This window comes from Halteromyces radiatus, assembly GCF_025201355.1.
Source record: "Halteromyces radiatus strain CBS 162.75 chromosome Unknown BX664scaffold_1, whole genome shotgun sequence".
Taxonomy (NCBI): domain Eukaryota; kingdom Fungi; phylum Mucoromycota; class Mucoromycetes; order Mucorales; family Cunninghamellaceae; genus Halteromyces; species Halteromyces radiatus.
Window position 1 is genome coordinate 2,340,037 of NW_026251687.1, and position 25,828 is coordinate 2,365,864.

The following is a 25,828-nucleotide window of genomic DNA, read 5'->3' on the forward strand; positions in this document are numbered from 1 at the left end:
AAAAGACTCTTGAACGCGTCCCTTGTGGTATTATTATGTTTGGCATTTTAAATTCCGTCCACTACCAACTGGCAAAAACGTGTTGAGACAAATTCATTAGACAGAAGAGTAAATTAGATTTTATATACATCATAATAATAACGATAATGAGAGTAATAAAAGAATAAATAAAAGAAAAAAATGAGGGATGATAAATTAAGGTAGTGTTGATGGGAAGAGACGCTACGCTATAAGGGAGCCGAGAATGTTTTTGTACTTTCCAAATGGATCTGGACAGAGTTGTCATAGGAACACCACATTTGAGCAATCACAGCTACATCATTATTGTCCTTGTTTAGTTTCTATCAAACATACATGTTAATATCGTGTAAATGACACAAGTTCTTTACCTCCAAACGTTCATTGAGTTCGGTGATGGATGTGTTCAACTTGCTCTATCATTCAATAAAATATATATATACATAGACAAAATCAATCCAATTTCTATTTGCAATTCATTCATAATCAAATTACCACATTGGTCACTATCCTGTTCAAAAGGGCATTTTGTCGCTGTTCATAAGGATTCTCCATAGCATGCAAAGAAAAAAGAAAAAAAAAAAGAGAGAGAAATAAATAGGCGATGGAGAGATTTGAATTTTTTTTTTTTTTTTTTTTTAGTAGTCAGGGCCAAAATCAAATTGATTGATATGAGGAGTTTGAACGTTTTGATGTAAAACAAATAGATCTAAACTTTTGATTTGGGAGAAGTTCCAATGGAATCTTGGGATTTATTTATTTTTTTTTAAAAAAAAACAAGAGTACAAAGTAATAAGTAGTAATATATAAAGTATATAAAAAAATAGCAGTATGATAAGAATATATAAAGCATTACACCTCTTGATTGGCAGAGGGTTTGATCTTGGGAAGTCGAGAAAGCATGACGGCATCTTGAGAGCTATCATCTGGCTTGATATTCGTATAAGAAGGTACTGGATCTTGACTATCTCTAGTTTTACTAGCATCCGTGTCATCAGTAAATCCTGTAGGTAATGATCCATCCATGGTTGTGTTGAAATTTTGAGGTGGTGGAGGATAATATTCAAAATCATTGTTTTTCCGCATTTTCTGTCTGCGTCTATAATAATAAGCACCACCAGCTACAATCTGCTCATTCGAATGATAATAATAAAATAATAATAAAAGGTGTTAGTATATAATCATTATTGTTACATAGTCCTTTTTTTTTTTTTTTGGTGTCCTTACCGCTAAAAAGGCCACCGCACCGATCACACCACCAACAATAGCACCAGTGCTTTCATGACCATCATATGATGATGGTGGATATGATGGTAATGGAGATGGATCAGAGACATTGCCCACCCATTGAGGATTGAGAGGATTGGATACATCAAGCACATAAGTAGTATTCTGGATACCGCCGCCACTGTCATTACCAAAAAGAATAAGGACATACTGTTTGTATGCCACAGCTACAACGAAAAAAAAAAAAAAAAGAAATGTCAATTCGTCTTTTTTTCTTTTTTTTTTTTATTCATGAATGTTTTCTTTACCTGAATGATCATATCGGGGGCCAGCTGAAGGTCCATCACCAAAATCGATTCTAGTATAATTATGCGTACCCAAATCATGAACAAAAGTATAATTCAATAAAGGAAAGGCTAAAGAAAAAAAAAAAAGGGTAAATTAATCATATTGGATGATATGTTGTTATTTTTGATTACCTTGAAGATTTGTACTCGAAGTACCACCATAAATCAGTACTTTGGAACTATTGTTAACTACATGGGAAATAAAGAGTAATATGAGTGTGAGAGAGAAGTACACATTGATTCAAAATAAACTTACTCAAAGTGACAGTATGTCCTTGTCTTGATTCAGGAATATCACCAACAGCATTTACCATACCCCATATATCTATATATAATAATAAAATATATATTGGTCAACAAAAGGATCATCCAAGTAGAACAATACCTTTTTTTTTCTCTTTGATATTAAATTACCGGTGACCGTGTTGTAAAAAGCGACTTGAGTGAATGGAATGGGCGTTGGTGGATCAGTAGGATTGGCAGCATACATAAAACCACCAAAATAAGAAATCGTTCCACCTCGTATAACAGACGCATGACCAAATCGACTTGTAGCAGGTTTATTCGCACTATTAGTTTGAAGTGTCCATAGACCAGGCTTCAATAAAGTAAAGAAGAAAATAAGTAAAGAAAATCATCGTCTTTTATTAGTTTCTATTGCTCTTCATTTTAAGACTTACTGCTGTTGTCAAATCAAATTTCAGTGTATTGGCTGGCGTTGGATTAGTACTTGCGTTCCTGTGATAGACACGATCAAAAAAAAAAAAAAAAAAAAAAAAAAAAAAAGATATGATTAAGTCAGAAAAAGATAAGAGAAAAGAAAAATGACAACTTACAATTGTCCACCATAACCCCATACAGTATTAGGATCACTGGCTTCCAGAGTACCTTGAAATCTAGAGAAAAAAAAAAAAGAAGAAAAAAAGAGAGAGAAAAATAGATAAATATGAGTTGTACACTTTTTCTTCTTCTTCTTCTTTTACCCATAAAAGGGAGGAGCTGGGCAAGCTGTCCAAGTGTTGGCGTTCGAGTCATAAATGACGGCAGGATTGATAACAGTATCGTTGAGATGAGCACCACCTAATATCATATATCGTGTATTATCGAGAGGAGTCATACCAAAGCCTGCTCTATTTTCAATAGGAGGTGGGTTCGCACTAGTAATAATGTTCCAATTGGGTGTAAATAAAGCTTCAGTAAATGTAGCTTGTGACAAATCAGTAGAAATATGCATGTTGGTCATGTTGGTAAAGCCACCATTGGCAGCTTGTGAATAACCTCCATAACAGAATACTTTAGAGCCTAAAAGAACACAGTCTAATAAAAAGAAGAAAAAAAAAATATCGGAAATCAAAAAAAAAAAAGGCAGAAAATAATGATCTCTATTTTCTGTTACCTTGTAAAACGTGACCTGGAATAGCATTTATCAATGGAAGATAGTATAAAGGAATGGAAAATAGTAAAAGAACAAGCATAGTTGCTCTACTTTGCAACTAGACTTAAAAGAATATGATAGCAAAAGAAGAAAAGAAAAAGAAAAAAAAAACAAAGATGAATTTTATTTTTAGTGATGTTGAACACAGATAGGTATTTGTAAGACCCAAGTCAAGGAGGAGAAAAAAAAAAAAGGGGGTGCTATGATCTTTTCATTTGGCTCAAAAAAAAAAAAAAAAAGTTAAAATAAAAAAAAAAAATCAAAGCCATGGTTATTATTTTTTCCTGTTGTAGCATCATGCTATGCCATATCGAGTACACTGCAGATGCTAAATCCTTTTCAAAATAAAAATAAAATATAGTAAAACAATTGACTTTTTTTTTTTTTTGACCATCATCACGTGTGTGCCAAATAGGTTTTTTTTTTTTTTATATATTTTGGCATGACTACCAAAAAAAAAAGTAGTATATAAATAAGTAATGGAATGGTTTATTAGGTGTATAAGATATAAAGGGAAAGAATCAAGTAAATCTAAACTAAAGGGACTAAACTACAGGTAAAACAAAAAAAAAAAAAAAAAACTACATAGGGTTTCGATTTCTGTTGATAGTGTCGCTGCTATCGCCGTTCCTCGTCCATGATGCCCAGTTGTTCGTCCCCATCATCCTTTTGCTATCTCAAGTAGGATGTCATAGTCCCCAAGTTTTCCAGTCGAATGCCACCGTCAGAATCATCGTCAGGTACTTCTATTGGTGCATTTTGATTTTCATCCACGGCATTGCCTTGACAACATGAAAAAAAGATTAATGATAAAACTAAACTAGTAGTAAAAAAAAAAAAATTCAGTTAGTATCATATTCATGTTGGATTTTTTTTTTTCATTGTAACTGACCTTCATCATTCTTGTTGCTATACAAAGGAGCATAAGGAAACTAGGACCTTGAATAAGCGAACCCATAAACAGTAAATAAGCAGACCGAATAGAAGAAGTATTCACAAACAGTGGCCTACACTGCTTTATGGGACGATTACAAGCCTGTTAGAGTAAGTGAGAATATACTGGAATCACCCTAATACATTCTAGTCACGTCGATGACGAGCCAAACTCTGCGCTTTTCGTGATACCACCCACAATCAAAAATAAACGCTGAATAGAAGAAGTATTCACAAACAGGCATTTATTTTTGAATCATGGGTCGATCACGCGTCTGTCTCGAATGAGAAACTACAAAGCACCCATCCTACAATAGAAGTGGAACAGTTTATCCTTCTGCAGTCTCCCTATGCCACAGCAGCACATTCGAAGGTTCTTCCAAGTCTCCGAAATAAACCAAAAAAAAAAAAAAATTCAGTTAGTATCATATTCATGTTGGATTTTTTTTTTTCATTGTAACTGACCTTCATCATTCTTGTTGCTATACAAAGGAGCATAAGGAAACTAGGACCTTGAATAAGCGAACCCATAAACAGTAAATAAGCAGACCGAATAGAAGAGGTATTCACAAACAGTGGCCTACACTGCTTTATGGGACGATTACAAGCCTGTTAGAGTAAGTGAGAATATACTGGAATCACCCTAATACATTCTAGTCAAGTCAATGACGAGCCAAACTCTGTGCTTTTCATGATACCACCCACAACCAATAATAGACGCTGAATAGAAGAAGTATTCACAAACAGGCATTTTTTTTGATTCATGGGTAGATCACGCGTCTGTCTCGAATGAGAAACTAACAAAGCACCCATCCTACAATAGAAGTGGAACAGTTTATCCTTCTGCAGTCTCCCTATGCCACAGCAGCACATTCGAAGGTTCTTCCAAGTCTCCGAAATAAACCAAAAAAAAAAAAAGAATTTAGTTAGTATCATATTCATGTTGGATTTTTTTTTTCATTGTAACTGACCTTCATCATTCTTGTTGCTGTACAAAGGAGCATAAGAAAACTAGGACCTTGAATAAGCGAACCCATAAACAGTAAATAAGCAGACCGAATAGAAGAGGTATTCACAAACAGTGGCCTACACTGCTTTATGGGACGATTACAAGCCTGTTAGAGTAAGTGAGAATATACTGGAATCACCCTAATACATTCTAGTCAAGTCAATGACGAGCCAAACTCTGTGCTTTTCATGATACCACCCACAACCAATAATAGACGCTGAATAGAAGAAGTATTCACAAACAGGCATTTTTTTTGATTCATGGGTAGATCACGCGTCTGTCTCGAATGAGAAACTAACAAAGCACCCATCCTACAATAGAAGTGGAACAGTTTGTCCTGTCTTGCGGCTTCTTTACGCTTTTCCTTTAAAAAAAAAAGTGGAAAGAAAGAATTGAAAAAATAAAAAAAAAAAAAACGAAAACGACGCCATCATCTTAATTCTATGACGGGGTTTGAAGACTGGTGCTCCCTGTTGGGATGAAATCAATTTAAAGTTAACTATGAATCAGTTTTTTTATTATTATCTTGCTATCTGTCAAAATCTTGACATTTGTCCAATTCACACACTTTTGACCATTTCTCACCCTTTTGACCAAGACCTTCTTTTTTTTTTTATATTTTTGGTCTCATCTGAATCACTACTCTTACACAGTTTCATCCGTTTTATTTTCTCATTGTTTCTTATGATGATTAATCATCATCATCTAAAACAGGTTTAGTATAAATACATCTAGTAGTTTATATATTTTTTTTTCCTCTTTGTCAAAGTTTTATTATAACAAATTGAATAAAAGATTGTATAATCATCTTGGCCACTCTTAAGAAATCAATCATCTTAAGTTTTATATTTATTATTTTATTAGCAATCAATCTTCTAACTTATATTTAAATATACTTTATTCTACTTTGTTCTTTTTATATAAAAGAACTGGTGCTCACTCTGAACAATCATCAATAATATTATTATATTAATACAAGAGTCGTCAGCACGATCGAGGATGACTACGACCCTGAACACTATTCCTTCTCGCAAGGCATGCAAAAGAAATTGTTTCCAAGGTGCTCAAAATTATAAGTGATCCCTCCGAAGACCATGATAATGACGATTCTTTTTGGTTGACTAATGTTTTTGGCACCAATCCTGCCATTATTCTTCCTGAATACTCGACATCCGATGAAGTTAGATCGAAGCGAACACAAGGTATGTATAAAACGTAAACCGGATGATGTATTGATTTTTTATGTATTTAACCTCACTGACTTTTTTTTTTTTTTTTTTTTTACATTTACCTTTGACTGAAGAAATGAAGAAAACAATATACTTATTCCCAATTAGGATCATAAATATATAATGAAAGATATAGTTTCAAAGTCAAAATAACCTTCTATTTTTGTTTTCTTTAAAAGTGATAATAATAAAAAAAAAAAGGTATTTAGTTATTATTTTTTTTTTTTTTTCGATGAACATTCTATTTCTCTGCCTTTTTAGTGTAATTGACAGGCTCACATTGATCAACGATATGATAAAGGTTACACTATAAAATTCGTACTCCGTTTTTTTTTTTTTTTTTTTTTTTTGGGTTCAAAAAGTTGTTTTCTTCTTCTTTCTCTTTCTTTGTTTTCCACCTTTTTCTTGTTTACATTCTATTGTAACATCTATATTTCTATTCTTACTCATCTTAAAAAGTTTCTTTTATATCATTTTTGTCTTTTTCATTCTTTGAACAAAAAGAATCCACTTTTTTTTTTTTTACTATATTTGTTTGTATTTCGGTTAATAGTATTTATACATCTTTTCTTTATACAACAAGAAAAACAACAATAACAACAACAACATATATATATAGTTCGACTCAAACATCTTTATAGCAAACATTTAGTTTCTTAAAAAGGTGAGTTTCAAATCCTTCTTTTTTTTTTTTTTAAGCGCGTCTGTACTCTTTGTTATTATTTGTTGTTTATTTACCTTTTTTTTTTTTTTTTTATTCTTCCTTTTGATTTATCATAGGAAAAACAACAACAATTACGATCTACTATATTCATCATGTCGGTATATAATCATCGTCCTATGGTACCCACTCCTGTTAACCGTTTTGTGGAAATGCTGGATTCTATTCGAAATGAATTTGATCAACTGACACAAGAAGCTTATATTTGCAAATCTCAACGAGACGATTTTGAACTTAAAAGTATGTCCTTTAGAAGTCAACAAACTATATGCTAATCTATGCTTTTTTTTTTTAATTAGTGAATTCACAAATTCAAGAAATGTCTAGTTTTCAACAAAACCTTTTGGAATTGGAACGTACTCAACAAGGCTTAAAGAAACAGTAGGTCATTTGAAAAAAAATTATAAACATATTGTTTTAATTTATTTTATGTTATAGCTATGAAGAAGAAATTGCTCGACTTCGTCAGCAATTGGAACAAGCACAATCACGTGCAAACCATCCTATGGCCACACCTAAAACGCCTATGTCATCAAGTCCTTCTAACGTTGGTCATCCTTCATCACATCAACCTCCTCCTCCTAATATCGGACCAGGATCCAATTATTTTGGAGGTATTATGAACGCGCATGGTAATCAAGGTCCTCCTGGTTTAGTGGCCCCTCCACAAATGGGTGAACCTTCTCCATCCCATCATCCTGGTTATTCTCCAGCTCCTCCTCCTCCAGGTTATATGAATGGTTCCCCAGCTTCAAATCAAGGTAAATAAATAAATGGAAAGAAGAAAATAAGGGACTCATGTTTATTCTTTTGTATTTTTTTTTTATAGGTCATCCTTCAAGTGCTCCAGGTAAATAACAAGAGAAAATATATATATATATATATATAATCTTATATATATCTCATTTTTTATTTTTATTTTTTGAATTGATGTTTAGTACAATATGGTTCTTCTTATCCTCCTCAAAAAGGTGCAGGGACACCAGTGAATCAATCAGCTCCTTTGTTACCTAGTGATATGAAACGCAAATCTGGTCCTCCTCCTCCTCCATCTGCTTATCCTCCACAAAATATACAACAACCTCAAGCTATCACTCCTGGTGGTGGTGGTGGACGATCCAATCTTCCCATGAAAAGTCCTGGGACAAACTCTTCTGGTGCATTGGCAGATATGGATCCTGAAGTGGTTCCTGCAAATATGAAAATTGAAGGTCAAGATTGGTTTGCATTGTAAGTGTTGAATAATCTTAAATTATTATTACTATTATTTTTAGAAAAAAAAAAATAGGATCTAATGTTAGACATCTTTGATAGATTTAATCCAAAAGCCAATCGTTATCTCACAGTGGACCTGGTACATACATTGGATCATTCAAGTGTTGTTTGTTGTGTCAAATTCAGTCAAGATGGTCGATATATGGCTACTGGATGTAATCGATCCACTTTTATCTATGATGTTGCTACTGCTCAAAGGATTTGGTAAATATATAACATAAGGATGAAATGGATGGTTTTCTTATACATTTTTCTTTTTTTGTATAGTGTTCTTCAAGATGAAAATACATCTTCTGAAGGTGACTTGTATATTCGATCCGTATGCTTTAGTCCTGATGGCAAATATTTGGCCACTGGTGCTGAAGACAAACAAATTAGGGTAATAAAGGACAAAATAAAAGTCTTCTCATTCTAATTCTTTTTTTTTTTTTTTTTTTTTTTTTGTGTAGATTTGGGACATTGCACAAAGGCGTATTCGATTCAAGTTGACAGGCCATGAACAAGACATTTATTCTTTGGATTTCAGTCGAGATGGTCGTATTGTGGTATCAGGCTCTGGTGATTGTACTGCAAGAATATGGGATATGGCTGATGGCTCTTTACTTCATACATTAGTGATCAAGGATAAGGAACAAAGAGATCCTGGTGTGACTAGCGTTGCAATTTCTCCTGATAGTAGACTTGTTGCTGCTGGTAGTCTGGATAAGATGGTACGAGTATGGGATGCTTATGATGGAAAACTATTGGATCAATTGGAAGGACATAAGGATAGTGTTTATTCTGTTGCTTTCATGCCAGATGGAAATACATTGGTTAGTGGAAGCTTGGATAAGACTTTGAAATTATGGCAACTTGGTGGTGACAGAGACAGAGCAAGAAATCATTGTAAGATGACATTTGTCGGGCATAAGGTAAGTATATATAAAAAAAAAGAAATATATAAAAAAAAATAAAAATGGAACTGATCCATCTTTTTGTTTTATATATCAGGACTTTGTTCTCTCTGTTGCTTGCACACCTGATGGAAATTGGGTGGTTTCTGGATCAAAGGATCGAGGTGTACAATTCTGGGATCCTCGTACAGGTCAAACTCAATTCATGTTACAAGGCCACAAGAATTCAGGTAAATTATAATTATTATTGTATTTTTATGTGTAGAATTAAAAAAAAAAATATTCGTGTTTTTACTTTTTAGTGATTTCTGTTGCTATCAGTCCAAGTGGTCGACCCTTATTTGCTACTGGATCTGGTGATAATCGTGCTCGTATTTGGAGTTATGATCCCATCTCTTAGTTTAGTTCTTTACATTCATTACTTCTTTTTTTTTCTCTTCATATTATTATTCAATTTTTTTTATCTTTATATATATACTTTATTCACACCATTCATTCCATTTTTTTTCAATCTTATATCAATCATTATCCACTCGTCCCTCATCTGACTTGTCATCCTATATATATATATTTTTGTCTTTATATCATTCATTCCTTCCCCCCAATCAAATAAAAATAAAAAAAAAAAGAAATAAAAAAAAAATGGAGACTTCTTTTTGATTTTTTTTTTTTTTTTTATGTATGTGTGGATCATCCATTCATATCATGAAATAAATGATTACTTGCATAGACTCAAATGACAATAATAAAAAAAAAAAATTGAGTTTTTATTGGTCTCAGAGTCACAGCTAAACTAAAGCAAACATTCTATTCTAAACGGAGATCAGTTCCAACTATTCAGCATATCATTTCTACGGCGTAAGACATCCCGGATTTCACTGTTAGTGAGAGTATCAATACCAAGATATTCCAGAGTTGCTTGTACTTGAGTATGTTTGTCTGTATCTGTCAAAGATGTCATTAATTCCTTGCCAAGTAAATAATCCGTAGTAGATGATGAGGAGATAGGTAATGTGAATACTTGAAGTGCTTCCTTGAGTCTAATATAGCATCATATAAAGAAAATGAAATTAAAACAAAAAATTGTCTTTTTTTTTTTTTTTCTTACTTACCTTCTTGTATAATTTTCAGGCTTGCTGACCAATCGTTTTCCTATTTTCCAAAGTCCTAATCGTAAATCAGTTTCCAGCTGTTGTACACCATAAGGAGAGAATTGATTTTTTGTGATGATATTTCTCCAATACCAATCTTCAATACCAAGAGAAATGTGTTTGTACATGGATAAAAAGTCGGAGGCTGGATACGCTTTTTGTAGATAATGACATGATACCCAAAATCCTTGTAATGGCTGGTAAAGACTATCAGACACTTCCACACTTGTTTCGTTAATTGTTTGCCACCATATGTCCCTTAATAATAAAAATGATGAGAAAACAATATTCCTTTGATGTCTACTTTTATTCTACCTTTTACTGTAAAGTTTGGTATCCACTGTCCATTCCTTGACGATGATGCGAACACAGATCTTTTCGATTCGATCTGTCAACTGTCGATAGGCCATCAAAATATCACCAAACAGTCCCTTGGTTTGAAAGGATGATGGTTCCGCTACGTAACACACCTTATCCTGAGCAATCAAATCGTTTCTAATGTCTGCCACAATATCAAGCTGTTGTTCAAGTTTGTAGGTCAAATCCAAAAAGAACTATTTTTTTTTTTTTAAAAAAAAAAAAAAAAAGTGAGCAATTCGTTCATACATCACTACTTTTTTTCTCTTTTTTTTTTTTTTTTTTACTTCATCTTCTTCCCAATCCCGAATAGCTTCCATCAATTTTTGAGCACTTGTCCACCATCGATACAATTTTTTCAAGACAGAAACCAATCCATTCGATTCAGTGGCTGTCATCACACCGGTCACTGAATCTGGAAGTGCACCAGGAACTTGAACGGACCGAATCAAGTTCATCGCATCAAAGGAATCAACAGCAGAAGATATCCGGTATTCATATTGACCTAGGAGTGACAATTGGATATATACAAAGAATTGGAATTGTTGTCTAGTGGATGGCACCAGTTTATAGGTATCTATTATTCATAAAGGTTGAATTAGAAAAGATGACTCCCCTTTTTTTTTAAATATATATATATATATATATATATATATGAAAACTTTTACCTATCACACCTTCCCATAGATGAATCAATTTCACAGATGATTGAGTTGCTTTCACCGAGTATCCTTCGTCTTTTGTCATATCCACATCGCCTTCATATAAATCAAATGCTTGTGTGCTGGCGGTAATGTCATCATACCGTGTTTGAGCAACTAAATCAATGATATATATTAATATCAGTAAATCTACCTAACCTTTTCCTCCAACACTTACACTGCTTTTCGGATGTAAACCATGCATCATAACTTTCTTTGTTTTCCAATATAGCATCTGAGACAAGTCCGTGATTCAATAAATGATTGTTGTTGATTTCCTGCATTTTCAATGATGGGTTAAATCCAAAATCATCCCGTAAAGATTGATCAAATTGTAATAGTTCATGGATGGTATGACTGAGCCAATTAGGATGAGACGTAAGTTTGGGTATACTATGGTGTACTTTGCGATTTACATCCTTTAATAATCCTTCGATAAAATAATCCTTTGCTGATACACGTTGTTGGTGATCAATAAATACTTCGTCAACAATAGGTTGTATTGTTGTCATGATAAAAGGAAGATGGGTCGATATCTGATTTTTGACATGTTTCAAATACCATTCGGGCTAAATGAAAATAACAATAGATAATATTTTTAAGCTCTTTTTCTCATTCGTATTTGTCATTTTCTCTTCACTTACTTTATCCAATCGATTTGTAGGTCTTGATCCTTCAAAATGAAATCTAAATCGTAAAGAAATAGGTGCAAGTAAAAGTTGGATAGGTGTAATGATAGATGATAGTTTTGGTTCGTTTGGTCCCTTATTCCATTCCGACCTATATATATATTATATAAAAAATAAGTCATAATCAATACCACACAAATACACATTTATGTGTATATCACTTACGGTTCCTCCAATAATAAAAGATTTCGAAAATTTTTTTCAAATCGTTCCAATTTTGATAAAACTAGAGGTCCATAGGGTGGTCGAATAGCATTAGGCCAATCCAATGCTTGTAATGAAGCTTCAAAATCCCTAAACATCCAAACCATTGTTAAAAAGAAAAGGATTCCCTCTGATAGATAAATCACTTACTTTGTGATGGCAGTGTTCAACGTTTCCCATAGATCTTTTTGGCATTTTTCAAGGTACGACCCCAAGTCTTTGAAAGAGCCTTGGTGTACAACGTCTTGCTTGCATATCAGTCGAACAAATTTCAATAACTGTATATATCTTTGTACTGCAACATAATGATCTGTTTCCACAACATTAATAGATTGAGTCCTAACATAGACAAAAAAAGAAAAAAAATTAGAACGAACATGGAAACCTTTTTTTTTTTTTTTTTTTTTTTACCAAAGGTGAGTTGCGACGAAAAGAGTCTTGATATAAGATATAGCACTATCGAGAATTCGTAAACGTTGTTCCATATCTGCCAAAGTACGTATATAATTAACGTTGCTATTGTTATTATTGTTGCCATGATTGGATGGGTCAAATTCGTGATCTTTGCATATTTGAGATAGTTGATGTTTTGTCGTGGTGAGAGCTACATACAGATGGTCAAGCGAAGACTTATCGGATAGAGTCTTTTGTAAAGAATGGTCTAGCATATTTTTTGCATGTTCTTTTGATTCCTCATACTATTATTAAAACAATGTGTTAGTTTCTTTTATTTATCATTTCTTCTACCTTTTTTTTTTTTTTTTTTACCTTATGTTGTAATTCTTGATATTCTCTTGTCTCTTCCTTCAGAAGAGCTTCCAAGGCTGCTGTATTGATATTAGATAGGTCGTTTAGGCGTTCATCAATATAACTGTTGACTGATGACTGAATTGACATTGAGTTTCTAAAAACCAAGAATATAAATAATAAAAGAAAGAAAAAAAGGTGAGAGTACAAGAGTAGAAAAAAAAAAAGGGAAAGAAACACAGTTTCTTTTTTGGCTTTCTTCGGAAATTGAGATTCCGCGTCGAGAACATTTTTCCTCTAATGAATTTTTTTTTTTTTTCGCTTTCTTCCACTCTTTTTTTTTTATAGGCATGTCCAATCAAAAGAATAATACAGCTATACAGTCTCGATTCCATGTGGATCCCAAACACATTAACAATAAATTTGAAGGTTACAAACTTTATCCTTTTCCAGAATCTACCGATTTGACTCGAACTCCTTTACCTTCAGGTAATTTGGATGTCTCTCGTGAAGGTCAACAACATAGTACTCGATTAGGTTTCCGTGAATTACAAGCTCGTGTTCGATTTAATCATTTGGCTTATGGTTGTCCAATAAATGAACATGTTGGTGTATCTTACTTTGTGGATGAAGAATATACAGTAAAGGCCGTTACTTTTGATAAGGTAAACAAATAGTTCTTATTTTGCATAAAAGTCACGTATTATTAACACAACATACATTATATTATATAGAGGGATTCAACCACACATTTTTCTACACTTGTTACCTTGACTCGACCACTTCATGGTATTCCCAACTATGCACAACCTGATCGAACTGTCCCGTTATGTCCAGAATATCCTTCTTTAATTGCACTTGGTCCAGAATTAGTATTAGCTTGTAATGGTGTTGGTGATATTGAACTCATAGGTATAGAACAACAAGGACAAAATAAACTTCTTGGTACCACTTTATCCCATGCTATATATGAAGGTGAAGGTAATGAAGGTATCTCTCCCGTCCCATGTGTGCTTTTGGCGGCAAGAAGAATCAAATCCAAAGTGATCATGGTGGTTTATAGTCAAGCAGCTACTAAGAAAACACGCTTCAATATTGCAACATTGGAAATGGATATTCCGACCTCACCTACTACTACTTTAGATCTACCTCTTACTACTAGACATATTCAACAAGGACTGGAAGTACCTGTTTATTGTGCAATCACGGCGGATGGATCTCAATGTATTTATGGAAGTGAGGCTCGATATAGCCGTCTATCACCTGATCAGAATGACACTAGATCAACCGCAACAGAGATGGAAATCGACAAAGCTAGACAACATTCTATAGACACACAACAACCAATATATCAATGGACACAGGATGGATCAGATATTACCATACAGTTTGAACTTCCTGCTGGAACACCATCTGCAGCTATCAGTTGTCAAATTACTCGAGATCATTTGATGTTAATTGTTCGTGCTCAACAAGTGGAATTCTCGTTTCCTTATCGTAAATGGTGGACTAATATTATTCCTGGTGAATCTACATGGACAATTGAACCTTCTGGACTTTTATCCCTTTTTATTGTCAAACAAGATGCAAGATCAAGATGGCCTCATATATTTGAAACCGATGATGGTGTTTTGGAAACAATTGACAAGGAAAGATTAAAAGAAATTGCAAAACAAATGGAAAAATTCACGTCGGATACTGTTGACAATGGACCTTTGATGCAACAACACCCAGCAGCGACGGATATGGATGAAGACGTGGATGAACATGGTCAACCTATTACGTTTGAAATCTTTGATATGAATGGTGAATGTATTCAAGAAATCACATCCAGTGGACAAGAGTGGCTAAGTAATGCATTTGAATCACCTACAACACATCATCAACATCATTATCAAGGTTTGGTTCCTCCTTCTGTTGTATGTAAGAGTGATGTGGATGGATTGGTCTATACATGGGATAATCAACACAATTTGACTCATACAGCTACATTTGATGCTTTTGGATTTGTACAAGCATCTAAACGTGACAGCCGATTTGTACGCCATGATCCTGGACTTGGGTTTATTACCATAGTGGAAAGTAGCCGAAACTGTTATATTTATTACCGACATGACGATCATCGGTTGATTGAGAAGCAAACTTTGGTGGATCTGACACAAGGTCATGATGTGGATATTTTAGGTGTGCAATTGATTCTTGATCGAATCTTGATGGTATTGACAGAATCTGAAATCATTACTATTTTAGTCTAGTTATTATAAATTTTTTTTTAAAAAAAAAATAAATTTAAACTGATAAATGGACCAACTTTTTTTTTTTTATTTATTGATAATAATGTTTTATATACTAAGATAAAGAGAGGATGATAAAATTGAAACAAAAGGAAAGAAATTTGGCATGGGGGGTAGAGAAATGAAAATGAGAATTTTTAATCTTGATTTATGCACATTGACCATTACGAGTTTATCATTGGTCCATATGCAGTTCTTTACATTGTACAATTAATCATTTTTATGTAGCTCTTCAGTCATACTACTGATTGTCACATTCTTCTTCCTGGCATCCATATAATGAATTGCGATGATGGTTCAGCAGGTGACACTTTGTTTATGCTGTGAATTAAAGATCAGCGCGCATTCATGTGGAACAATTTTTTTTCTTTTCTTTTTTTTTTTTCCTTTCTTTACTTCCTTTTTTCCCCCTTTTTTTATTTCTTTTCCTTTTTTTTTTTCTTTTTTTTATGAAAGACAAAAAAATTAGAAAGCTACCATCTGTGGAATATTGAATGCGGTCAAACGAAGCACCAACAAGGTTAACAACGCCAAAACAAAGCAATTCGCACAGTTGAAGTTACTATCATTACCAATCGTACGATAGGAATGGTAGAGATTCAGGAATACCAAGATTCAACATTAGCAAGATACCAATGTAACCCCACTAAAAACAAGGTAAGGCTATTTGATTGAAAATGAATGCACACTATATACTGATATTTATTGATTTTATTGTTGATACATATAGAAAATGGAAGTAAACGCTAATTGACGAATGACAATAACAAATGTAGTAGTATTTGGTGATGCTCGTTTTGGCCGAAATCAAAAGGGTGCTATATCACTGGCTGATAAATATCAACAATTATTATTGTATTGATCAGGACAAACGAATATTTGACATCACAAGTATGCTCAAAATGTGGGACATACATCGGACAACGTGATTCCTAAGACCTGGCGAAAAAGCGAAGATACATGCATGCAGTGTCAATGTGTAATCACTGTCATACTCTGTGGCAACGCGATGTGAATGCCTCCCAGAATATGTATTCTCTATTCTTCAACCTTGCTAGCACTGGAAGAAGACCTGATTATTTAGCTCGAGCTCCTCCTACTCATTGATTGATCCACACATATCAAGCGTATGTTGATGGTTTATAGTAAGTTAGAAAAAAAAAGTGAATCTTGTATGATGTTTTATTTATATTAATCACCATTTTTTTTTCTTTCTATCCAGCATCCTTATTGTCTCAACTTTATTTCTCCCCCCCCCCCCATACATTTCCTCTCCCATGCCAATTTTTCCCCTGTATCAATTATTCTTTCTTATCCCAAACTATTCTTTCCCAAATAACACTCCGTCTCAAAATTTTTATAGTTTAAAAAAAATTATATGCATCGTACATTTTTTTTTTTTTTGAAACCAAACCCCTTCCGTTTATTTTATGAAATAAAAAAAAAAAAGGGTTTTTTTTTCTCACTCCCTCTCTTTTTTTTTTTTTTTTTTTTATTTTTTTACTTGATTGAATTATTTTTTTTAGCTCAATACGTATATATAAAATGGCTCAAGAACAAAATATCGATAGTCTCTGTATCAATACTATCCGAACACTTGCCGCCGATGTTGTTCGTGGCGCGAATGCTGGACATCCTGGTGCACCTATGGGATGTGCTCCTTTAGCACATGTTCTTTTCAAGGATTATATAATGGCCAATCCCAAGGATTCTCACTGGCCAAACCGTGATCGATTTGTATTATCCAATGGTCATGCTTGTGCTCTTCAATATATTATCTTACATTTTATGGGGTACAAATTATCCATGGATGATCTCAAAGCTTTTCGTCATGCCAATAGTTTGTAAGTCATCATCATCATTGATAAAATAGACAAGTATCAGATTTATTTATTTTATTTTATTTTTTTAATAGAACACCTGGTCATCCTGAAAGAAAACATACGGATGGTATTGAAGTCACCACAGGTCCTCTTGGTCAAGGTATTTCTAATGCAGTTGGATTGGCCATTGCTGAAGCTCATATGGCGGCTACATTTAATAAACCTGGATTTGATATATTCAATAATTTTACTTATGTCATCATGGGTGATGGTTGTTTACAAGAAGGTGTTCAATCAGAAGCTTGTTCTTTGGCCGGGTAAAAAAAAAAAAATTAATGCAAGGGATTGATGGTATTAAAACTCCTCTTTATATATAGTCATCTTAAATTGGGGAAACTCATTGCGGTTTATGATGATAATCATATTACTATTGATGGTGATACTGCTCTTTCTTTTACTGAAGACTCAATGAAACGCTTTGAAGCTTATGGTTGGCATGTTCAAATCCTTGAAAATGGTGATACGGATATCAAGGGACTTCATCAAGCTATTGCTATTGCTCAAAAAGTAACTGATAAACCATCTGTCATCAAAATTCGAACCACTATTGGTAAGTTTCTTTTTTTTTTTTTTTAAAAAAAAAAAAAAAAAAAAAGGATCAGTACGTTTTGGTGAAATCTGTTTCTTCTTATATTCATTTTTTTTTCAATTGTCTATTGTTCTTATTATTATATCAATTAGGATATGGCTCTCTACATCAAGGTGAAGAAACAGTCCATGGTAGTCCATTGTCAGGTAATATTGTAAAAAAAAAAAAAAAAAAAAAAAAAAAAAAATGAAATGAACACTCAAACATTTCTTTTATAAATATATATATATATATGAATTCATTCTATTTAGAGGATGATATCAGACAAGTCAAGGAAAAGTTTGGATTCAATCCGGATGAAAAATATGTAGTGCCTCAAGCAGTTTATGATCTGTATCATGCAATTGGAGCTCGTGGTGAAAAGGCATGCAAACAATGGTACGACATGGTGGAACAATATTGTCAAAAGTATCCGGAACTTGGTGCCGATCTGAAACGACGTCTCAAAGGACAACTACCTAATGGATGGGAAAATGTGTTACCACGGTTTACGGCAAATGATAAGGAAATGGCGACTCGTAAATGCTCAGAAGCAGTTCTCACCAAATTGGTAGACATAATTCCTGAAATGATGGGTGGCTCGGCGGATTTGACTCCTTCGAACAATACACGTTGGAAGACGGCGGTAGATTTCCAACATCCTAGTACTCACTTAGGTGATTATGCTGGTCGTTATATTCGTTATGGTGTACGTGAACATGGTATGTCTGCCATCATGAATGGTATTGGTGCTTATCAAGGAGTGATTCCATTCTCGGGAACCTTTTTGAATTTTTTGACGTAAGATAAAATAAATGATGAATGATGATGATGATGATTGACTTTTCTTTTTTTTTTAAAAAAAAATAATAATAATAATAACTCATTTTGATAGTTATGCATGGGGTGCAGCTCGTCTCTCAGCATTATCGAAAACACGAGTGATTTATGTGATGACCCATGATTCCATTGGTCTTGGTGAAGATGGACCTACACATCAACCTATTGAAACATTGGCATTGACACGCGCTACGCCCAACATGCTGACTCTTCGACCTGCAGATGGCAATGAAACATCAGGTGCTTATTTGGTAGCCTTGGAAAGGGATGATGGACCATCCGTGATCGCCTTGACACGACAAAATATACCTCAATTGGAAGGCAGTTCGGTGGAGGCGGTACGCAAAGGGGGTTATATTCTTGAACCTGAATCAGATGCGAATCCAGATGTTATCTTGGTTGCTACAGGATCCGAGGTGTCGATTGCTATGGAAGGTGCCAAACTCTTGCAACAAAAACATCGAATCAAAGTGCGTTTGGTATCCATGCCTTGTACTGAATTGTTTGATGAACAATCCCGTGATTATCGTGTATCTGTTCTCAAGGTGGGTGTTCCTGTCGTATCTGTGGAAGCTTTATCTACCTTTGGCTGGCAAAAGTACTCTCACGCTCAAGTAGGTATGACTACTTTTGGTAATTCTGGAAAATACACCGATGTCTATGCTCTTTTCAAGATCACCCCTGAACATGTGGCAGAGGTGGCTATTCAATGTATCAATTTCTTCAAGAAGGAAGGAAGTGTACCTCATCTTTTTGCTGAATTTAGTCCTGCTACTTAGTCTTTTTTTTTTTATATATATATATTTTATCTTGATTTTTTTTTTTAAAAAAATAAATAAAAAAGATTGTCTTTATTGGTCGTTTATTCTACATGATTAGTCATTGGTGGATTTTTCCCTTAATCCAATCTGGGTTTCAACAATGTAGACAAAAAAGCTAAAAAATCTGTACCCCACAATCGTAAAAGTTTATCCTTTCTTTCTTCTTTTTTTTTTTTTTTTTTTTTTTTTTGAATACCCACCACCATGCAGTCTTTTCTTTCTTCTTTTCGTACTCAAGCTTCTATAAGAACTGGTTTTCAACAATACTTAACACTCTCTGTTCGTTCGTACATTGCTCCCACTACAAATCCTGCACCATTGGCTGGTATACGTGTATTGGATTTAACTCGAGTCTTGGCTGGACCTTATTGTTCCATGATGCTTGGTGATCTTGGGTAAAGATATATATATACAGTTTAACTTGTACCTCTTACACGTTTTCTTTTTCTTCTTCTTTTTTTTTTAATATAGGGCAGAAGTTATAAAAATTGAACATCCAAAAGGTGGTGACGATACTCGTGCATGGGGACCACCATTCGCTGATAATAAGGATATAAACGACAATACCAATGGAGAATCCGCCTACTTTTTATGTGCTAATCGCAATAAGAAATCAGTTACTGTCAATATGAAAACGAAAGGTGGGCGTCAACTGCTTCACGACCTTGTACGACATTCTGATATCTTGGTGGAAAATTATTTACCAGGCAAGTTGGATTCCATGGGAATGGGGTATGAAGAATTATCCAAAATTAATCCAAAGTTAATCTATGCTTCGATTACTGGTAAGATAGGTTTTGTTATAGGTCTTTTTTTTTTCATTGATGATGATACTTTCTTTTTTTGTTTTGTTTTAGGATATGGCCAAGATGGACCTTATGCTGATCGACCAGGTTATGATGTGATTATCGAGGTAGATAAGTGAATATATATCCTCTTTTTTTTTTTTTGTTACTCATTTTTTTTCACCTTAATATTCATAGGCTGAGGCAGGTTTGATGCATATTACTGGTGAACCGGATGGATCTCCTGTTAAAGTGGGTGTGGCTATTACAGGTAAAAAAAAAAAAAAAAAAAAAAAAATACAATCCTATGTTTTGTAAATTTGAAAAGATGAGTGTTTTATATGCTTACTTTTTTTTATATATATATATTTAGATTTAACTACTGGACTTTATGCCAAAAGTGCCATCTTAGCGGCCTTGATTCAACGTGGGGTGACTGGGCTTGGACAACGGATCGACTGTTCTTTATTAGAATCTCAAGTGGCATCATTGGCGAACATAGCGTCCAATTATTTGATTGGCGGACGTGAAGCAAAACGAATGGGTACATCACATCCTTCGATTGTACCGTATCAAGTATTCCCAACCAAGGATTCGTTTGTGATGATAGGGGCTGGTAACGATGGACAATTTGCCAAGTTTTGTCATCAAGTAGGATTATCACATCTTTTGGAAGACGACCGATTCAAGACGAACAGTGACCGTGTACAACATCGACATGCTTTGGTGGAACTGATCAAGGAAAGGCTGACCAAGGAAAACACAGCACATTGGCTGGAGCAATTGAATGGTGCTGGCTTCCCTTTTGCTCCCATCAATAATATTCAACAAACCTTTGAACATCCTCAACTCAAGGCCCGTGGACTAGTACAAGAAATCGATCATGAACGTGCTGGCAAAATCAAAGTGGTTGGTCCTCCCGTCAAGTACAGTGGTTTTAAGCAATCCATCCGATTACCTCCTCCGTTACTGGGTGCTCATACAAATGAAGTCTTGAAGACTGTCCTTGGTTATGACAAAAACAAGATTGAAGCTCTTCGTGTTGATGGATCCATTGGCAAATAGTTTTTTTTTTTCTCATTGGTACATCTGTATAGTATAATTGTAGATGAACTAGTCTAGTTAGATTGATGATAGACCCCCCTTTTTTTATTATTATTATTGTTGTTTGTACGTGACACTTTTCTTTTTTCTATGAATAAACTCTTGTGTCAGTGCTTGTACTAATTCTTTACGAGTGATGGTACTTTAAAACTTATTTGAATTTGATGCTGGACAAAAGGATGACTCCATTAGGTACTATTATTAACTTTGGGCAATACAACGTTTAGTGATGATTGATTCATCTGCTGGTAGTGCCATTTATGGAAGATGACGATGATTAAAAAAAAAAAAAGATGGAGATTTTGCATAATACAGTGGATCAAAAAAAAAAAAAGGAGATTTTATTTTTGGAGTATAATATATATAGACAGAAGTATCATTTTAACCCTATCCTACGATAAAGAAATAATACTACGAACTATAATATATAAGAATAGAGGAGGAAGTTTGCACTTTCGTACATAGCCTCCCATTCGAATACCAAAATAATAATAATAATAACAATAAAAATAATAATAAACTAAACTACAATTTCACTATCTACCCACGGACATACTTGATCTTTTGTTTCTTTGGCATGGTAGGCTTGACAGGTTGCTGTTGGGCAGCAGCTTGAGCATTCATTTCTGCCAGAGTAGGAAGACCTTGTGCTTTACGTTGTTCATCGGCTAATGCTTCGACTTGAGCGAGACTTGTCATAGGAGAGATAACATGCTTTGGGATTTCATTATTCTTTTGAGCTTCAGGTAATCTAGCAGCAATGGCATAAAATAATTGTTTCCCTAATGAATCATCATAAAAAAAATTGTATTCTTGTTAGTATTCTATTCCGTGTTCATCCTTTCTCTATCCTACTTACTTGTGATAATGTCATTATTGATGAAAAAGTTATTCTTGTTCTTCAGTTGTACTCGAACACGACCAGGATTAGCCCAATCTCGAGGATGACATTTTCCCTAAGTAGTAAAAAAAAAAAAAAAAAAAAAGTTGTTCAGTAAATATAAATAAATAAATAAACATAATTTACTTTACTTCATAAACCACTGTCAAACCAAGTTGTTGTACTGCTACAGCCATATGATAAGCATGAGGATTCTTAACGGCTTTTTCCTTTACAATCTTGCGTCCTTCATTGACAGACTTGTCAACATCAATATAACAAGGATAAACACAAACCCAACTATTTCATAAAAGCAAGAAAATTAGTTTGATGTGTATATTCAATGTCAACGATGCTTACTCTTTATATTCAGAAGGATCTAAACGTTGTACACCATTAGGACCAGAAGCTACAGCAACATGAGAAGGAGCAGGGGTAGGTGCAGACATACCAGGCATACCAGGCATTCCTTGACCACCTGAGAATTGTTGCATCATACGTGATAATTCGTTCATATCCATATTGGGCATACCTGGTAATCGACTGGGACCGGCATTGTTGTTATTTGAAGATGAAGGTAAAGGAAAGTCCATATTATCGATATCGTCGTCATCATCTAAAAATACAGGATTGTTGGCATTCTGTTTTAATTTGTTGAGCATCGACATGATGTATATAGATTAAAACAGGTGAAGACAAAAAAAAAAAAAAAAAAAAAAAATAAAAAAAATTGGAGTGTACGTTTTTTGCTTATTTGAAGGATTTGGAACAGTCCTTATTTGACATTCCGCAGAAAAAGGATCCAAATTTTCTTGTCTCTCTATCTCTTTTCATTTTTATTTCGTCTTCTCGTCTAATTTTTATGCAATGAGTAGCATGGGTACATTACGTAGTCAAACTCTTATGATTGGAAGAACTGGATCTTCTGTAGTATCTTACCAGGTAATACATTCAAATATATCAATTATTGCAAATAAATGACCATTGATATTCTTTTTTTTTTTAACTTCTAGGAGGAAGATGCGCAGTGTCCAGTTTGTAAAAGTGATAAATACTTGACACCCAATTTGAAGTTATTAGTATCACCTTGTTTTCATAAAATGTAAGTTGTTTTTTTTTAAATATGTTTTATATATTAACATTTCTATTATTTTCTTGATCTTGATAGGTGTGAATCATGTATTGAACGACTTTTTGGTTCTGGACCAGCTCCTTGTCCAATTTGTCACTTAGTATTACGAAAAAACCAATTCATGTCTCAAATCTTTGAAGATCTTGCTGTAGAAAAGGAAGTGAGGATACGAAAACGGGTGGCAAAAGTGTACGTTGATGGATAAAAGAGTTATCTTTTTTTTTTTTTGTTAATGTACTAAGTAATACCTTTATTTATGTAGGTTCAACAAAAGACCAGAGGACTTTCCAAGTTTGCGATTATATAATGATTATTTAGAAGAAGTGGAAGATATTAGTAAGTTATACATGATATAGGATTATCTCTTTACTTATCTACATATTCAGCATTCAATTTGATGAACGACGTAGATGTTGCAGAAACAGAAGCCAGAATCAACGCATATGAAGTAGAAAATAAGGATAGTATAGCAGCAAATCAAGCAAGATCAGTAAGTTTTTGATTTATGAATGATTTTTTTTAACTTTATTTTTAATCCTTTCATATTTTTTTTTTTTCAAGGTAAATGAAAATCGATTCCAATCATACCAAGAAGAATTAGAGAAACAAGAAAAGGAACATCGAAGGGAAGAATATATGCAACAACTTGAAAATGAAAGACGACAAAAAGAACAAGAAAAATCGGATTTGATCAAAGAATTGGTAAGATGAAATTAGAAAAAAAAGAAAAAATTGTGCTACTCATTCTTATGCAAAATATTAGGCATCGACCAACAAATCAGCACAAGCTATCATGGCCACACGACAATCTGCCGCACTCAAACGATCTTCAGCATTACGACAACAAACAGATTCACCACAAAATATATCATCACCACGACTTGCCATGCCAACATGGATTACATCCGCCATGGAGACTGATTCCGATGCTAGATATACAGAAGCTCAAAACTTTGATCCTTTTGATTTACAATATCGATATCCTTCTGGCTTTACATTACGAACAGATTATACTGATCCGTAAGTTAAGAAAAAAAAAAAAGAATTGAAATATGTAAGTTAATTTTTTTTTATATCTTTTTCTATATATGCATGTCCTTCTATAGATCGACAGATTACCTTGTAAATAACAAGATGGCCCGAGCTGGGGGTTATTCTGCCAGATTTGCTCATCAACGTGCACTGAATGATGCATTCACTGGATTGGCCTGTCTTACCGTACAAGATCACTAACCTCTCTCTCTCTCTCTCTCTCTCTCTCTATAAATATATCACCCAAAACAGTTGTATAGATAAAATCATAGTTGTAGCTTAACCTTTTTTTTATTTGAATCGTACTTTAGTCAAATATTTTGAATGAATTGAATAAAAAAAGAAAAAGAGAGGTATTTATTACAAAAAAAAAAAAAACGTAAAATGGATTGTATTATTAGAAAAAAAAAAAAAGGACGAGTGGAGGATACAAGAAAAACTATACAAAAGAGAAATAAAATTCAAATACACTACAAAAGAGATAGAAATAACACAATCACGCAGGTAAAAGAAAGAAAGAAAGAAAGAAAGAAAGGAAAAAAGGGACTATAAACAAAAGGAGGAATCAATGTAAGGAATTCAACAGGTTGAAACAAAAAAAAAAAAAAATATGCAGTAAGAGAATAACACTAAACTAATAGTAATATGGCATCGGAATCACAAGTAGGTAAATAATAAAAGAAAAAAAAATATAATTGACAATAATAAAAATAAAGGTAAAAATAGAGGAGTAATAATATGAAGCATTAACCTTGAATCACACAACTAAGACGGTATTTCATTCCAAGATAAGATAAATAAAATCTTGTAGGAAATACACGAATACTTTTCAATTGAGGAAAGTTGTTATCTATGTAAAGGAAAAGTTATAAATATTCAAGACCAAAATCAATTCTATATATCATTTACCTTTAATGTCTACATAAATACCTATAAATAAAATAAAATAAAATAAAATAAATAAAAAAAAAAAAAAAAGATTATTTTTATTGGTATATTTTACCTCCAAAAGTAAAGGCTTGTTCAATTTTATAATGATTATCATTTTGAAAAGGAACCCATTGATTATCTCGAAAAAAGAGCCAAGTCACTTCTTGAGGATAGTCAGTCATTGGTTCTGAAGGATAAGTAGTTTTGTGGTCATCTTTGGTGTCTTTGGATGGTTGTTCATTACGTAAACTAAGTCGAAGAGAACTTGGTGTTGTTGTTATGGTTGAGGAAGGTATTGTTGAAGAAGAAGAAGAGGAGGAAGAAGAATGGTCAAAGCCATGTCGAACCGGTCGATACATTAATATATATATGTATAAGAAAGGTCTATTGTAAATGGAGCTGAGCGAATGGAATGCTATATGGATATATATATATGGTACAATTGAGAATAGAATAGGAGTAAAAAAAAAAAAAAAAAAAAAAAAAAAAACAGAAAAACCACAAAAAGAGGAGAAGATAAACCCAATACAATAAAGAATTTATAAAAATAAAAGAAAGAAAAAAAAAGAAAAAAAAAAGAAAAAAAAAAGAAAAAAAAAAAAAAAAAAAAAAGAGGAAGAGAA

At 33.5% G+C, this 25,828-nt stretch overlaps 11 protein-coding genes across 11 annotated transcripts; 6 read left to right on the forward strand and 5 right to left on the reverse strand.

The window, feature by feature from the left end:
- Positions 1–103: 103 nt before the first annotated feature.
- On the reverse strand, positions 104–603 carry BX664DRAFT_321065 (DASH complex subunit dad4). Its single transcript, XM_051543218.1, has 3 exons — positions 514–603; positions 390–434; positions 104–341 (listed from the first exon to the last, which is right to left on the reverse strand). The coding sequence occupies exons 1-3, from the start codon at positions 571–573 to the stop codon at positions 228–230; spliced, it is 219 nt and encodes a 72-aa protein (XP_051404930.1). The 5' UTR covers positions 574–603; the 3' UTR covers positions 104–227.
- Positions 604–1,110: 507 nt separating this feature from the next.
- Positions 1,111–3,112, reverse strand: BX664DRAFT_19248 (uncharacterized protein). Its single transcript, XM_051540076.1, has 9 exons — positions 2,989–3,112; positions 2,576–2,909; positions 2,429–2,488; positions 2,273–2,330; positions 2,007–2,190; positions 1,849–1,917; positions 1,725–1,781; positions 1,554–1,661; positions 1,111–1,472 (listed from the first exon to the last, which is right to left on the reverse strand). Exons 1-9 carry the CDS (start codon positions 3,065–3,067, stop codon positions 1,189–1,191), a joined length of 1,233 nt encoding a protein of 410 aa, XP_051404931.1. The 5' UTR covers positions 3,068–3,112; the 3' UTR covers positions 1,111–1,188.
- Positions 3,113–6,548: 3,436 nt separating this feature from the next.
- Positions 6,549–9,720, forward strand: BX664DRAFT_272539 (WD40-repeat-containing domain protein). Its single transcript, XM_051541187.1, has 11 exons — positions 6,549–6,862; positions 6,979–7,159; positions 7,219–7,300; positions 7,358–7,680; positions 7,749–7,769; positions 7,858–8,149; positions 8,234–8,398; positions 8,462–8,573; positions 8,644–9,105; positions 9,185–9,317; positions 9,390–9,720. Exons 2-11 carry the CDS (start codon positions 7,015–7,017, stop codon positions 9,485–9,487), a joined length of 1,833 nt encoding a protein of 610 aa, XP_051404932.1. The 5' UTR covers positions 6,549–6,862; positions 6,979–7,014; the 3' UTR covers positions 9,488–9,720.
- Positions 9,721–9,833: 113 nt separating this feature from the next.
- On the reverse strand, positions 9,834–13,136 carry BX664DRAFT_321069 (TIP-1 family-domain-containing protein). The gene is made up of 11 exons (XM_051543219.1): positions 12,958–13,136; positions 12,601–12,887; positions 12,340–12,528; positions 12,151–12,279; positions 11,941–12,076; positions 11,475–11,865; positions 11,264–11,413; positions 10,883–11,172; positions 10,554–10,792; positions 10,200–10,496; positions 9,834–10,127 (listed from the first exon to the last, which is right to left on the reverse strand). Exons 2-11 carry the CDS (start codon positions 12,855–12,857, stop codon positions 9,911–9,913), a joined length of 2,295 nt encoding a protein of 764 aa, XP_051404933.1. The 5' UTR covers positions 12,858–12,887; positions 12,958–13,136; the 3' UTR covers positions 9,834–9,910.
- Positions 13,137–13,271: 135 nt separating this feature from the next.
- Positions 13,272–15,243, forward strand: BX664DRAFT_321071 (uncharacterized protein). Its single transcript, XM_051543220.1, has 2 exons — positions 13,272–13,601; positions 13,671–15,243. Exons 1-2 carry the CDS (start codon positions 13,287–13,289, stop codon positions 15,189–15,191), a joined length of 1,836 nt encoding a protein of 611 aa, XP_051404934.1. The 5' UTR covers positions 13,272–13,286; the 3' UTR covers positions 15,192–15,243.
- A 1,522-nt stretch (positions 15,244–16,765) lies between these two features.
- Positions 16,766–19,312, forward strand: BX664DRAFT_321074 (transketolase). The gene is made up of 6 exons (XM_051543221.1): positions 16,766–17,074; positions 17,146–17,370; positions 17,431–17,663; positions 17,795–17,848; positions 17,954–18,482; positions 18,577–19,312. Exons 1-6 carry the CDS (start codon positions 16,776–16,778, stop codon positions 19,298–19,300), a joined length of 2,064 nt encoding a protein of 687 aa, XP_051404935.1. The 5' UTR covers positions 16,766–16,775; the 3' UTR covers positions 19,301–19,312.
- Positions 19,313–19,518: 206 nt separating this feature from the next.
- Positions 19,519–21,365, forward strand: BX664DRAFT_321075 (CoA-transferase family III domain-containing protein). The gene is made up of 5 exons (XM_051543222.1): positions 19,519–19,737; positions 19,814–20,127; positions 20,200–20,255; positions 20,326–20,398; positions 20,501–21,365. The coding sequence occupies exons 1-5, from the start codon at positions 19,547–19,549 to the stop codon at positions 21,190–21,192; spliced, it is 1,326 nt and encodes a 441-aa protein (XP_051404936.1). The 5' UTR covers positions 19,519–19,546; the 3' UTR covers positions 21,193–21,365.
- Positions 21,366–21,545: 180 nt separating this feature from the next.
- Positions 21,546–22,803, reverse strand: BX664DRAFT_354789 (signal recognition particle, SRP19 subunit). The gene is made up of 4 exons (XM_051547762.1): positions 22,472–22,803; positions 22,264–22,411; positions 22,091–22,187; positions 21,546–22,013 (listed from the first exon to the last, which is right to left on the reverse strand). The coding sequence occupies exons 1-4, from the start codon at positions 22,777–22,779 to the stop codon at positions 21,772–21,774; spliced, it is 795 nt and encodes a 264-aa protein (XP_051404937.1). The 5' UTR covers positions 22,780–22,803; the 3' UTR covers positions 21,546–21,771.
- A 324-nt stretch (positions 22,804–23,127) lies between these two features.
- Positions 23,128–23,599, forward strand: BX664DRAFT_254396 (CDK-activating kinase assembly factor MAT1-domain-containing protein; the record flags this gene model as incomplete). The annotated part of the gene is made up of 3 exons (XM_051540368.1): positions 23,128–23,213; positions 23,280–23,432; positions 23,506–23,599. Coding segments are annotated over 3 exons (333 nt in total), but the record flags the coding sequence as incomplete, so codon positions are not given.
- A 41-nt stretch (positions 23,600–23,640) lies between these two features.
- On the forward strand, positions 23,641–24,476 carry BX664DRAFT_363355 (CDK-activating kinase assembly factor MAT1-domain-containing protein; the record flags this gene model as incomplete). Its single annotated transcript, XM_051548373.1, has 4 exons — positions 23,641–23,733; positions 23,805–23,945; positions 24,007–24,263; positions 24,350–24,476. 4 exons carry the CDS (start codon positions 23,641–23,643, stop codon positions 24,474–24,476), a joined length of 618 nt encoding a protein of 205 aa, XP_051404939.1.
- A 385-nt stretch (positions 24,477–24,861) lies between these two features.
- BX664DRAFT_321083 (uncharacterized protein) lies at positions 24,862–25,675 on the reverse strand. The gene is made up of 3 exons (XM_051543223.1): positions 25,279–25,675; positions 25,185–25,205; positions 24,862–25,125 (listed from the first exon to the last, which is right to left on the reverse strand). The coding sequence occupies exons 1-3, from the start codon at positions 25,562–25,564 to the stop codon at positions 25,022–25,024; spliced, it is 411 nt and encodes a 136-aa protein (XP_051404940.1). The 5' UTR covers positions 25,565–25,675; the 3' UTR covers positions 24,862–25,021.
- Between the last annotated feature and the right edge of the window lie 153 nt (positions 25,676–25,828).